The sequence below is a fragment of the Olea europaea genome, chromosome 6, assembly GCF_002742605.1.
Source record: "Olea europaea var. sylvestris chromosome 6, O_europaea_v1, whole genome shotgun sequence".
In the NCBI taxonomy this organism is placed as follows: domain Eukaryota; kingdom Viridiplantae; phylum Streptophyta; class Magnoliopsida; order Lamiales; family Oleaceae; genus Olea; species Olea europaea.
Genome location: NC_036242.1, coordinates 1215214 through 1229051, shown reverse-complemented (window position 1 = coordinate 1229051; position 13838 = coordinate 1215214). Strand labels below are relative to the sequence as shown.

At 36.5% G+C, this 13838-nt stretch overlaps 1 protein-coding gene across 2 annotated transcripts; it reads left to right on the top strand.

Annotated features, from left to right (window-relative positions):
• Positions 1 to 2250: 2250 nt before the first annotated feature.
• On the top strand, positions 2251 to 6076 carry LOC111395429 (protein FAM133-like). Of its 2 annotated transcripts, none has more exons than XM_023021414.1 (3): positions 2251 to 2458; positions 2932 to 3005; positions 4914 to 6076. In XM_023021414.1, exon 3 carries the CDS (start codon positions 4937 to 4939, stop codon positions 5924 to 5926), a length of 990 nt encoding a protein of 329 aa, XP_022877182.1. In that variant the 5' UTR covers positions 2251 to 2458; positions 2932 to 3005; positions 4914 to 4936; the 3' UTR covers positions 5927 to 6076. The 2 variants fall into 2 exon arrangements, with proteins under 2 accessions (XP_022877182.1, XP_022877181.1); XM_023021413.1 differs by having other exon boundaries at positions 2253 to 2458; positions 4881 to 6076.
• Positions 6077 to 13838: the final 7762 nt, after the last annotated feature.

Here is a 13838-nt window from a genome sequence, read left to right as displayed (position 1 = left end):
CACCCAACATAACCCCCAGTACAGCCCCCGTTCCCCTTCCCTTTTTTTCCTTATTTACGTCTCAAATTTCGGAATTATTTCGGGAATGTTAAACGAAGTCAAAATATTGCATTCTTAACACCATTTCGAAGTGTTCACAGTCTAGTTTATCGCAACCTTAACCGTGTGAGAAATGACCAACCGTAGCGGAAGTTACCACTCGTCGAAATAGGCCGTTCAAAATATATAAATGATTTTTCTTATTTTGATTTAAATTTTTGGGATTGTTATGTGATGTCAAACTAAATCGAAATATCGGATTCTTAATATCATTTCAAAGTACTCACATCCTAGTTTATTGCATCCTTAACGACTCACGAAATGGTCAACCGTAGCGGAAGTTACTACTTGTCGAAATAGGCCATTATAAAATATATAAATGATTTTTCTTATTTTTGTCTCAATTTTCAAAATTAGCACGGGATGTCAAATGAAATCGAAATATCGTATTCTTAATACCACTTTCAAAGTGTTCAAGGCCTAGTTTCCGCCATCCGTAACGGCATGCGAAACGGCCAACCATGGTGAAAGTTATCACTTGTCAAATTAGGCATTTTCAAAATGTATAAATTATTTTCCTTATTTTGTCTCAATTTTCGAGGTCATTATGAGATATCAAACGAAATTAAAATATTATATTTTTAAAACCATTTCGAAGTGCTCATGGTTTAATTTTCGATTTCCTTAACGGAGCGTAAAATGGCCAACTGTATAAAAAGTTAACACTCATCAAAATAGGCCGTTCCAAAATAGGAATACAAAAATGCAATATTTGCTACAATTGGCTACTTCAATGCATGACACTTTTGCTACGGTTAGCCCTTTTTCACGCCATTAAGGACGGAGGAAACTAGACCATGAGCATTTCAAAATGGTATTAAAAATGTAATATTTCAATTTCGTTTGATATCCCGTAATGACCTCGAAAATTGAGACAAAATAATTAAAATCTTTTATATGTTTTGAAAATGACTTTTATTACGGTTGGTCGTTTCGAACGTCGTTAAGGATGGCGGAAACTAGGTCGTGACACTTTGAAAATGGTCTTAAAAATGTAATATTTTGATTTCATTTGACATTCCATAATAATCCCGAAAATTGAGACAAAAATAAGAAAAATTATTTATATATTTTGGAACAACATATTTCAATGTGTTGTGACTTTTGTTATGGTTGGCCGTTTCACAAGCCGTTAAGGATGTTATAAATTAGGTCGTGAGTACTTTGAAATGATATTAAGAATACGATATTTCGATTTAATTTGACATCACGTAATAATCTTAAAAATAAGAAAAATCATTTATAATTTTGAATGGCGTATTTCGACAAGTGGTAACTTTCGCTACGGTTGGCCATTTCGCACGTGAGTAAGAATACGATAAACTAGATCGTGAGCACGTCGAAATGATATTAAAAATACAATATTTCAACTTCATTTAACATTCCAATAATAATTCCAAAATTTGAGAGGAAAATAGGGGGGGAAAAAAGGTAAGGGCCAAGGGGGTGGTGTGGGTAGAAGTTGGGCGGTTGGGACTGTCAGGAAATAATTAATGCGCGGTTGTACGTTTTCTGTATGAAATTTTCTGTACGCCAAGCTTTATTCTTAAGACGCAGATCACATTAGAATAAATTTCATTCTTCGGTGAAGCAAGGTGATATTGTTGGGATTATTGAGATTTTAGGAAAAAGTAAAAGGGGAGAGAACGACCCCTTTGTTTTTTTTTTGGGGAAGAAGTTTGTATTAATATGACAATAAAAGATTCAAATTGGTTAGAGCTAGAACTTCAGGGTGATACGTGTCATAAATTAGAGAGAGAAAAGATAACATATATGGATTAAGGATACAATAATAATAATTTCAAGGGTTAAAGGAGTATCATTATTATTCACTAATAAACTAATCATCAATAATTCCTCTCGAACATACTCAAAAATAGAATTACAGAAAACATACTGATGTGTGAATTAATGATTGGATATTATATTTGTTTTCAAACTTTTTTAATCTCAAGTCGATATGTGTCTTCCCTGATTTTGAATTTGTCTTTAAGCCTATTTATATGGCACGTTTGACTTACCATTTAAAACAAATAAAAATATATTAAGGAGGGGAAAAAAAGGTAAAAAGAAGAAATAAATAGATAAATTGATGGCTCATGAAAAACGCGCTTTTGCTAAATGGATCGAAACAAAACTCACAAAAAACCGGTCTTACACACGTCTCCTCCTAATTCCTATTTTCAAATTCCACCCACCCATATTCCCAATGCTCGAAGTCGCCGCCTCAATCCGTCGAAGCTTCTAGTGACAAAGGCAGCTTGGAATTCATCGATACACATAGAGAGAAAGAGAGATTTCTTTTCTATTTTCTGTAACACTGAAAGCTGCGTCGGATCTGTTTTCCTTTCTTGGCTATGTATGATGTGACATTAATGCTTTTGTTTGAATTATTTTCTAGGGTTCAAGATATTTCTTTTGTTTGTGTTTGAATTGTGGGATGTAATCTTGAAGATTCTTGTAGAGGTCAATTTCTAGGGTTCCTGTTTTCGTCGGGTAATTTGGTTCTCATTTTTTCTTCACATTGGCTTTAATAGGCCTAATCAACCTCTTGTCTGGATCATCTTCTAGGGTTCAAGATCAGTTGCTGAATACCATTTTTGTTACTGTTTGAATTTTGGGAAGTATCTTGAGTTCTTGTAGAGGTGTCAATTCTCTATTTTAATCAGATATTTTGGTTTGCTCGTCTTTTTCCTTTATCACATTGGTTTTAAGACGTCTATTTAAGCATTTGATCGTGATTTCTTTGTCAACTGTATGCTGGTGTTTTCTTATAAAGGCTTTACATTTTCTGAGTTTGAATTTGCTACTATTTGGGTTTGCTGTTTGCAGTTTTTGTTGGAGGGGAAAGATAATTGATTTTTGGTCAGAGTCCAGTGCAGCTGTTGGGTTCCTCTCATCAGAAGGTAAGAAACCCGTATCAAATTTGCATTATGTTGTTTACTATGATTAATGTCTGAATATTTAGTTTTTTCACAATGTTATCAAAACCAGACCAGACCGGCCGGTTCAACATGGAAAACCGATAAAGTTATCCAATATCCGGACCGAATAATGCTCAAAACCCATTTATTTTATAAATGGTAAATTAGCCTATTAACCGTTGACCGGATGACTTGGAAACAGTTTTCCCAGTTTTATCGGTTGGCTATTTGGTTTGGAAATTAATGCTATCATCTTTTAGCCCAGCACATTGAAATCAATGTGAGGCCCATAACATTTACGCTACTACTTGTTGGCCCATACGTTTATAGCATACATCATCAACGCTTTTATAATCAGATTCTGATGTGGGATTAAAAGAAATTGAGTTAGCACAGTAGATTCTGTCCAATTTATGTGATCTTTCATTTAATTTTATTACATTGACACAATAAAATACTATACAAGTATTGAAGAATTTACCATTGACATAACAGGTGTTTTCATTTGTATACATTATGTACTTATTTTTGTCAATTGTTGTTGTACATAAATTAAATGTCCAATTTACTATTTATTTATTGCATCCGGTTTGACTCCAGTTGAACCTTTAGATCCTTGACCCTTTGTCTTTTCCGGTTCGATGCTCGGGTCGGTTTTTAAAACATTGGTATTTTCTGTAGTATTGTTTTGTGACAAGATGTTTCTAACTGCACAAATTTCTGAGACAACTACTAAATCAGGTTGGTTGATGGTGTTCTAGAAATTTATGTCTTGAAATTCGCTAATCACACACTACCCTCTAGTTCAAAGCAGAAATTGGCCTGAACAGGAGGAGGGCTATGACAAATACTTGTTGAGGAAATCATGTGTCAGTGTCAAAAGTCCTCTCAAATGTTATTTTACTTGCTCTGTAAATTAATAACTTTGCTCCTTGATGCTTCTACCTTAAAAAAAATAAAAAATAAAAAATAAAATTTGTAATTTTGGTACAGAAGAGTGTTTAATGTTCAACGGTAATATTAATGTAATTTTACTGCAATGGTTGAAAATGTCGTCGTTGTCTTATGATTTTTATTTTTTTATTTATTTTATAGCAATTAGCAATGAACAAAAATATAACTGGAGATCCATGATGTGTTAACAGAATTTGTTATCTCTACTTAAGTGGGAATTTGTGTTGGTTATTACTTAGCAAAAAACTTTCACACATCTGTAAATATCTACGTACTTTGAAGAATGTTATTGAATTTTACAATGAAGTTGATAATGAAGGTTTATTAATTTCAGTTACAGGTTATACTGAAAAATGATTTGTTGCATACTTATTATGGAAGCATTCCATTATTATCTTTCTTTTAGGCTAAAAGTGTCATTAGCCATCATCTTTACTTGGAATGACTGGATGAGCTAATTTGTAAACGTGTATAAAGGTTCGGCAGACAAGACAGTCAAGGAAATGACAAACAATAATTGTTTAATTATGCATGCATAGTATATTTTCTTGTCATCTTCGTGAATTCAACTTTTGTCCTGACTGAAGTGATGCAAAAGAACTGAAATACTTTGTTTTGTACGCTGCCCATCTGAGTTTTCCTCATTTTAGTTGGAAGTTGTGTTCTCGTCATCATAGTTCTTTCCTTGTTCATCTTGCTACTTTGATGATCCTACCACTGCTAAGAGTGTGTGCTTATCTTCATTCAATGTGAAACTGATATTATTCATATCTTTGTTTTTATAGATTATTATTATTATTTCTTTTTTTCAATTTTGCTCCATGTTTCTTGTGTGATTTTAATTTTATTATGGATTTATTATTGTGTTGGAAGAACTAACATTGTTTCCTTCTCTTCTTTGAGATGAACTTCTGGTCATCATCATACCAAATGCAGGTAGACTTGTCTTTTACATCTAAATGGATGCCAAAAAATTTATGCAGTTGGTTGAGGAGAAAAAGAAGAGAGTATTGGCGAAAAGAGAAGCCCCCATGAAATGGGAGCAGAAACTTGAAGCTGCTGCCAAGGCAAAAGCTGATGCTGAAGCCGAAGAGAGGAAGGGGAAGGCTGCTAAACACAAGAGAAGATCCGTGTCAGGGTCAGATAGTGATAGCTTCTCTGACAGTGGTGATGAGGAGAGAAAGAGGACAAAAAAATCCCACAAGAGAAGAAAGCAAAACCATTCCAACTCAGGCGACCATGAGAAGAGGAAGGATAAGAGATCCAAGCACAAGCCGAGGAGGCAATCCTCGAGTTCAGATTATAGCAGTAATGAATATGATAGTGATTCGGAAGAGGAAATGAAGAAGAAGCATGACCACAAGAAACACAGGCGTGTTCGTACAAGTTCTGATTCTAGTGACTCAGATTCTTCAAGTGACGAGAATGATTATGCTATCAGAAAAAGAAATCGAACAAAGCATCACAAACATCATCGGAAGATTGAGTCTAGGCATCCTGAATCTTCAAAAGATGATGATGCAACCAAAAGAAGAAGCCATGCAAAGCACCATAAACATCATAGGCTGGTAGACTCAAGTTCAGATATTTCCAGCAATGAGGGGACTAAGAGAAGGAAGAGTCATGCAAGACGCAACAAATCTCATCATCGATCGCATGATCATGACTCTTCAGATTCTTATGAAAACGGACATGGCAGGAGGAGCAGATCTCTGGGGAATTCATCTGATGACAATGATGAACCAGGCAGGAAAGAAAAGCACGAAAGGAGTCGTCATAGACGTGGTCGTCACCACCATCATCACAAGAATGGACATCGCCATACGAATGAGCCACCACAGGCTAAAGATCCAGCTCAGCAGCCTGCAGAGCCCAATGGCGAACGTATAGAACGTGCTTCTGAGGCAAATATGAATGGTCATATGAATCAACATGGTCAAAATCCTTAGATTCTTCAAACAGATTACTGCTTGTCAGTTTAATTTGTAATTTGACTTACTGAAGACTGCTTTTTATTGCCTCCATTGTTTCCTGGATGCTAAAAAACATATTTGATTCAGGATTAAATTGTGTTTTGAGATCTCTGAATTTGTGCTTAATATGGTGCTGTTTAAGTGCATATTGCTGCCACTCTGCCGATCCAGTGTTCTAAACTAATCGACCTGCACTTGCTTAAAATAATTCCGAGTGCTTCCCATGAATCATTCTCTTCCACTTAAAACTGAAGTAAAGACGTGTGTTTTTAACAACAATGCACATTCAGATTCATATTCAGATAGGACACGTGTTGATGCATGATCAAACACCCCATCATTTTTTTAACACATTAGTCTATTACTTCACTCTCATGTTTTTTAATCTGGCTAAGTGGCTTTATTCTTCAAACAAATAAACTTATGACATGTATGCAATGCTTTATAGAACCAAACATATTTTCTTTCTCGGGTCAAACGTCGGGCATCGAGCATAAAAGTGAAAATCTAAGCTAAAATTTGTTTTTTCTTCCCTCGATGCGAAGCATATGGTGGATTTGTTGGGGGTTGAACCAATTAACACAACCACGCAGCGGAATATAATCTCACAATCCCCTATTATGCAGAATTAATAATGGCAGTAAAATAACACCGGCTCCAACTCACACACACACTGGCAGAAATGTAAAGATAAGAACACCAATAATTGTTCACTAGGGAAACCCTTCAACGTGAAGGTAAAACCTCGGGACCTAGTCCAGTAAAGCCTTCCATTATAAAATAATGGGATACACAATTAACCATCTCCAGAACACAATCTAGAGGCTACCAATACATCAAGAACACATATAGTTCTTGGATATCAACAACAACATCATCCAAAATAAATACACACAATAATAAGGAGAAAATCTCACTAGACTAGTGTGTAGAGCCCAGAGAAATGGAGAAGAATATCGACGATCAGCTTCAATCAAAATGTAGGTATCTTTGCCAAGAATAACATACTGAAATTTCAGATAAATCGGACTACAAACGAGCCCCCATCATTTGGCAAGAAGAACTGAAATGCCGTAAGTTTCTCTCTCGCGTAACTCTCTGCTTCAGTAAAAGAAAAAAAAAATGGACTTGCCCTTTTTGGAATGTAATTTTTTTCTACCCCGTTTTTCAGCTTGTCTATATTTGTACATTTAACTTGGGTATTAAAATGGACCATTAAATGGGTCAAGGCCTTAGTGGGCTAATATTAGATCAAGTCCCTCAAGTGGAGGGAAAGTCCAACAAATCTCCCCCTCCCGACTACGTGAGGGACTCCACCAAACCCGCTTTCGTTCTACATACTTGTAGTGTCTCCATAGGCAATGGCTTTGTCATCATATCTGAACCATTCTCGTCAGTATGAATTTTCTAAAGCTGTAACTTCCTCATCTCCAGTGCATCTCGAATCCAATGATACCTCACTTCAATATGTTTGGATCTTGAGTGGAAAGTTGGATTCTTATTGAGATGGATGACACTCTGACTATTGCAATAGAGTATATACTTCTCTTGCTCTAAGTCCAGTTCTTGTAAGAACTTCTTCATCGATAGTAACTCCTTGCTAGCTTCAGTGATGGCTATGTACTCAACCTCTGTGGTAGATAGAGCAACACATTTCTATAGTCTTGACTGTCATGAGACTGCTCCCCCTGAGAAAGTGATCAAATACCCAAAGGTAGACTTTCTAGAGTCTACATCACTAGCCATATCGACATCTGTGAACCCAACAAGCTCGGGTTTGCTGGTGCCAAAAGATAAATATATCTTAGAACTCCCCCTAAGATATATGAGAATCCATTTCACTGCTGCCCAGTGTTCTTTTCCAGGATTAGAAAGAAATCTACTTACAACTCCAACAGAATGAGCAATGTCTGGCCTTGTGCATACCATAGCATACATTAAGCTACCCACAGCTGATGCATAAGGCACATTCTTCATTTCTTTATTTTCATTCTCACTTGAAGGACTTTGTTTTGAACTCAATTTCAAATGACTTGCAAGTGGAGAGCTAACTGGTGTTGCCTTATCCATATTGAACCTGTGTAATACCCTCTCGATATAACTTTCCTGTGATAACCATAATCTCTCATTCTTCCTGTCACGGAGGATTTTCATACCGAGGATTTGATTTGCGGGTCCCAAATCCTTCATTTCAAAGGACTTGCTCAACTCCCTTTTCAACTTCTTAATTTTTTCAGTGTCACGACTTAAAATCAACATGTCGTCCACATAGAGCAAAAGAATAATAAATTCCCCATCAGAGAATTTCTTTATAAACACACAATGATCAGAAGTTGTTCTGGTGTACCCATGCTCAACCATGAAGAAATCAAATTTCTTGTACCATTGTCTTGGTGTCTGCTTGAAGCCATACAAGCTTTTCTTCAATCGACATACAAGATTTTCTTTACCTTTAGCTGTAAATCCTTCTGGCTGCTCCATGTATATTTCCTCTTTAAGGTCACCATGGAGGAAAGCGGTCTTCACATCAGGTTGTTCAATCTCCAGATTCATATTGGCTGCCAATCCTAACACAACTCAGATTGAAGACATTTTAACCACAGGTGAGAATATTTTTTCAAAATCAATACCTTTCTTCTGACCAAACCCCTTCACAACCAACCTTGCCTTGTACCTTGGCTGCAAGCTATGTGGTTCAACTTTTAATCTAAGCACCCATTTGTTCTTAAGTGCTCTCTTGCCCGTAGGCAACTCTACTAGATCATAGGTGTTATTCTTATTGATGAGTTTAATTCACTCATTAAATTAAAGCTTCTAAATCACGTTTTTTGATGTGTTCTTGGGCATTTTTGAACGTTTTAATGTGTGTGTTCGTGTTGTTTTGCAGTTTGAACAACTCTTTAGAAAATACCACTATTGGGAGCCGGTGATGAGCGAAAATGATGATCAATGAAATGAAGCATGAATAAGCAAGTATTGAATAAGATTGGAGTGAAAAATAAGCTTGGAAAACAAAGTGAAGAGAAGCAAAGTAGTGGCATTGGCTCCACAGCGCAGAAAAAAGGGTACCATGGCGCCCCCAAAGCGATGAATTCAAGCAGAAACTTAGGCGCCACGGCGCCAAACCTGGGCGCCATGGCACCCAATGAAGACAAGAAGGCAGCAGAAACCTGGGTGCCATGGTGCCTGTTAACATGAGAATTGTGGCGCCATGGCGCCATGCTTGGGCGCCGTGGCGCCAAATCCCAAAACGTTAAAACCCGAATTTTAATTATCTTTTCGGTCCAAAAAATCATACCCTAACTCTTGAGGACTCTTAGAAAATATAAATACCAAGATGAAGAACAAGAGAAGGGGGTTTAGACAGCTGAAGAGGCAAGAAAAAAAGAGGCACCAATTGAGAGAAGATCGACCCGATTTTGGAGAAGAAGAAGGGAGAAACTGAGAAATCAAGCAACAAGATTGAGAAATAGAGTAGCAACCTGAGTTTTTTCTTATCTTTCTCTTCTCCATGCAATTTAATTTGTATTTTATCATGTTCTTCTTCTCAATCATGAACTAAGTAATTAAATCTAGGGTTTGATGTAACATATTTGAGACATGATTCAATTTCTTTATAGTATTTCCATTTAATTTTTCAGAATTGATTTGTATTGTTCTTGCTTAATGCTTTCAGTTGCCTGATCACCAATTGAATGAATTGATGTTTTAAATTTGACGCTTGAGAGAGGGAAATTTAGGCGTGATCTAAGAACAATATAACCTAGGTTTGTAGATTTCGAGAGAAAGTACGAATCTTTGAGGGTAAAACAAGAACCAAGTGCGTGATAATTTTTATATATTTAATTCGGAATAGAGAAATTGGGGTTAAAATATAGAGATAGGTTCTATTTGACGCTCGAGAGGGGGAAATAGAATTAATTTAGGATTCTTGCCTATGAATTCGGGAAATAGTTGACGGAAATATCTATAGGGATTGAGAATTATGTCGAGAATACGGTGAAATCATTTCCTAGACATTACGTAAGTTTGATTTAGTCTTTAGAAATTGCCTCACTTTTATTGCACTATTTAATTCATTGAAGTTAGTTTAGTATTCAAACATTAATTTAACACTCGATTGTCTAGATAAAGTAAACGCGGATACAATTATAGTATTCAGTGGAAGTCGAATATTAATCCCTGTGGGTTCGACACTTTTCAATTCTTTAATATACTACAAAACTTGACACCGTGCGCTTGCGGTATAAAATCACGTTATATAAAACACGTGGCACTTATGCAAAGATTTCATCTCTTCTTGCATAGCTTTTAACCATTCATTTTTCTGATCATGTAGCAAAACCTCCTGATAACTTTCTGGCTCTCCCCCATCAGAAAGTAACACATATTCATTACTAGAGTATTTCTTAGAAGGCTGACGCTCTCTAGTAGATCTTCTCAACCCCTCTTCAGCTAACACCTCAAGAGGAACATTCTCTTGAATTTGATCTGGTTCTACATTACCCTGTGTAGAGGCTTCATCAAGTTTGTCTCCTATAGTGTCATTTTCTTCTTGCACATTTTCTCTGTGATCATCATGTACCATAGGGTCTGGTAGTGGTACATGTGGAACTGAACTGATTTGTTCTTCATTGACTGTATTTGGCTTCTTAGTCCTATCCAAATCTTCAATGGTTTCATTCTCAAAGAATACAACATCTCTGCTTCTGATAATCTTTTTGTTCGGATCCCACAATCTGTACCCAAATTCTTTATGTGCATAACCCAAGAAGATACACTATTTTGCTTTGCTATCCAGATTGGACCTTTCATCTTTAGGAATATGAACAGATACCCGACAGTCAAAAACTATCAAGTGATCAAGACTTTCTCTATCCAAAAGCTCTGTGGAACATCACCATTCAAAGGAATTGATGGAGAAAGATTAATCAAGTCAACTGCTGTCCTCATTACCTCAGCCCAGAAGTGCTTAGGTAATTTTGCATAAGAGAGCATACATCTTATCTTCTCACAAATAGTCCTGTTCATTCTTTCTGCCACCCCATTTTGTTGTGGGGTCTTTGGAACAGTTTTCTCAAGCTTGATGCCATGTCTTCTACAGTACTCTTCAAATGGCCCTTTGTATTTACCACCATTATCTGCTCTGACACATTTTGACTATCTTCCAATTTCTCTTTCAACTTTCAAATTAAAGTCTTTAAATACTTCCAGCACCTGATCTTTAGACTTCAAAGAATATGCAAACACTTTTCTAGAGCGATCATCAATAAATGTAACATAATACAATGCACCACCTAGAGATTTATTTTGCATCATGCAAACATCAGTATGCGTTAAATCAAGAATGTGAGTCTTTCTAGATGCAGAGAATCTATGAAATGCAACTCTAGTTTGTTTACCAAATAAGCAATGAGTACAAGGGATTAGTGATGTACCTTTCATGTTGTGTAGGAGTTTCTTTCTGGTAAGAATTTGAAGTCCCTTTTCACTCATGTGACCAAGCCGCTTATGCCATAGCTCAGTAGAGGCTTCATTTTCAGCAATATTCACATTTCCGTGAATTAGTTTTGCTTCTGTTTTGTAGAGACCATTAGTCTTCTTCCCTCTAGCTAAAACAAGAGAACCCTTTGTAAGTTTCCAAGAACCATCTCCAAGGTGATTATGATAGCCTTCTTCATTAAGCTTTCCAACAGAAATCAAGTTGCAGCGCATATCATGAACATGTTTGACACCCCTAATAAATAACTTGCTACCAATGCTAATTTCCAATTGTAGATCCCCCATACCAACAATTATTGCTTTAGCTTCATTTCCCATCCTGATCCAACCAAAATCACCACTGGTATAGGATGAAAAGAAATCCCTACGTGGAGTAATATGAACAGAAGCTCATGTATCAACTATCCACGTAGAATCCTGGCATGAAAGGCTAGCAAATGCTTCATCACAAGCAACAAATACCTCTGCATCAGATACAACTACTGCAGTCTCTTTTTGTTTTTTCTGTTCTTCACCTTTCAATTTTGACTGTTCTCTTTTCCATTTTCTGCACTCCTTTTTAAGATGCCCCAGATTGCCACAATGATAACATTTTATCCCTTTTCTTGATTTTGATCTTCTTCTAGACTTGTCACTACCGTCATCACCATAAGGTTTCCTGCTTTGGTTTCTCCCCTTTCTTTCTGTAACAAGTGCTTCAGAGTTAAAAGAAGCACCTTGCTCCTTTCTTCTGGCTTTTTCATTAAACATACTGTCTTTCACCATGTTGACAGTGATCACACCATTCGGAGCTGAATTACTCAGAGAGACAACTAAAGTTTCCCAACTATCTGGTAATGAACTCAACAGAAGTAAAGCATGCACCTCACCATCTAGTGTAAGCTTCATGGTAGTCAATTCATTCAACAACTCTTGAAAGCTACTCAAGTGCTCTGCAACACTATTACCATCCCTGTACTTTAAATTCACAAGCCTTCTGATCACAAAGGCCTTGTTCTGTGCCGTCTTTCTTTCATAAAGACCTTCCAATTTCTGCCAAAGACTGTATGCATCTTTAGCTATACGATGGAAGACACTCTGATCAACCCACTGCCTAATTTGTCCAACGGCCTTTCTATTCAATTTCTTCCAATCCTCATCAGTTTTAGAATCGGGTTGCTTGCCATTCAATTCAATGGGATCGAACAAATCTTTGCAATACAAAATATCCTCCATCCTAGTCTTCCAAATAGAATAATTTGAAGATGTGAGTTTAACCATGCCACTAGCTGAATCCTCCATTTTAATTCTCACAATAATCACAGATTCTCAACCAAAGCTCTGATACCACTTTGTTGGGGATTGAACCAATTAACACAACCACGCAGCGGAATATAATCTCACAATCCTCTATTATACAGAATTAATAATGGCAGTAAAATAACACCGGCTCCAACTCACACACACACTGGCAGAAATGTAAAGATAAGAACACCAATAATTGTTCACTAGAGAAACCCTTCAACGTGAAGGTAAAATCCCGGGACCTAGTCCAGTAAAGCCTTACACTATAAAATATTGGGATACACAATTAACCCTCTCCAGAACACAATCTAGAGGCTACCAATACATCAAGAACACATGTAGTTCTTGGATGTCAACAACAACATCATCCAAAATAAATACACACAATAATAAAGAGAAAATCTCACTAGACTAGTGTGTAAAGCCCAAAGAAATGGAGAAGAATATCGACGATCAGCTCCAGTCAAAATGTAAGTATCTTTACCAAAAATAACATACTGAAATTTCAGATAAATCGGACTACAAACGAGCCCCCATCATTCGGTAAGAAGAACTGAAATGCCGTAAGTTTCTCTCTCGCGTAACTCTCTGCTTCAGTAAAAGAAAAAAAATGGACTTGCCCTTTTTGGAATGTAATTTTTTTCTACCCCATTTTTCAGCTTGTCTATATTTGTACATTTAACTTGGGTATTAAAATGGACCATTAAATGGGTCAAGGCCTTAGTGGGCTAATATTAGAGCAAGTCCCTCAAGTAGAGGGAAAGCCCAACAGGATTCATAGTTCATTCCATTGCTATGATAAGCTTGGGTTCACCATTTCAATAGAAGAGGGAAATTTGTTAATGATGTTAAATAAGAGGAAGATGAGTTCTTTCAGCCCACCCCCACGAGGAAGGGGGCTATATCTCATATGATGTGAACTAAAAACTTTGCCCATTCCGAATGAGCAGAAATGGTAAAGCGAGCAAAGATCTAGTTTGTTCATCCAGACAATTCCATAAACAATAACTAGCCACTCTTTTAGAATGTAGAATATTAATTTACCCTTTAGGACAGTTAACAATAAAATCCAGTAGTAGAAACATTTTTCGAGAGAGGAAAA

Excerpts from the sequence above, each read along its gene's own strand:
- LOC111395429 (XM_023021414.1), top strand. The coding sequence starts at position 4,937 with ATGGATGCCAAAAAATTTATGCAGTTGGTTGAGGAGAAAAAGAAGAGA.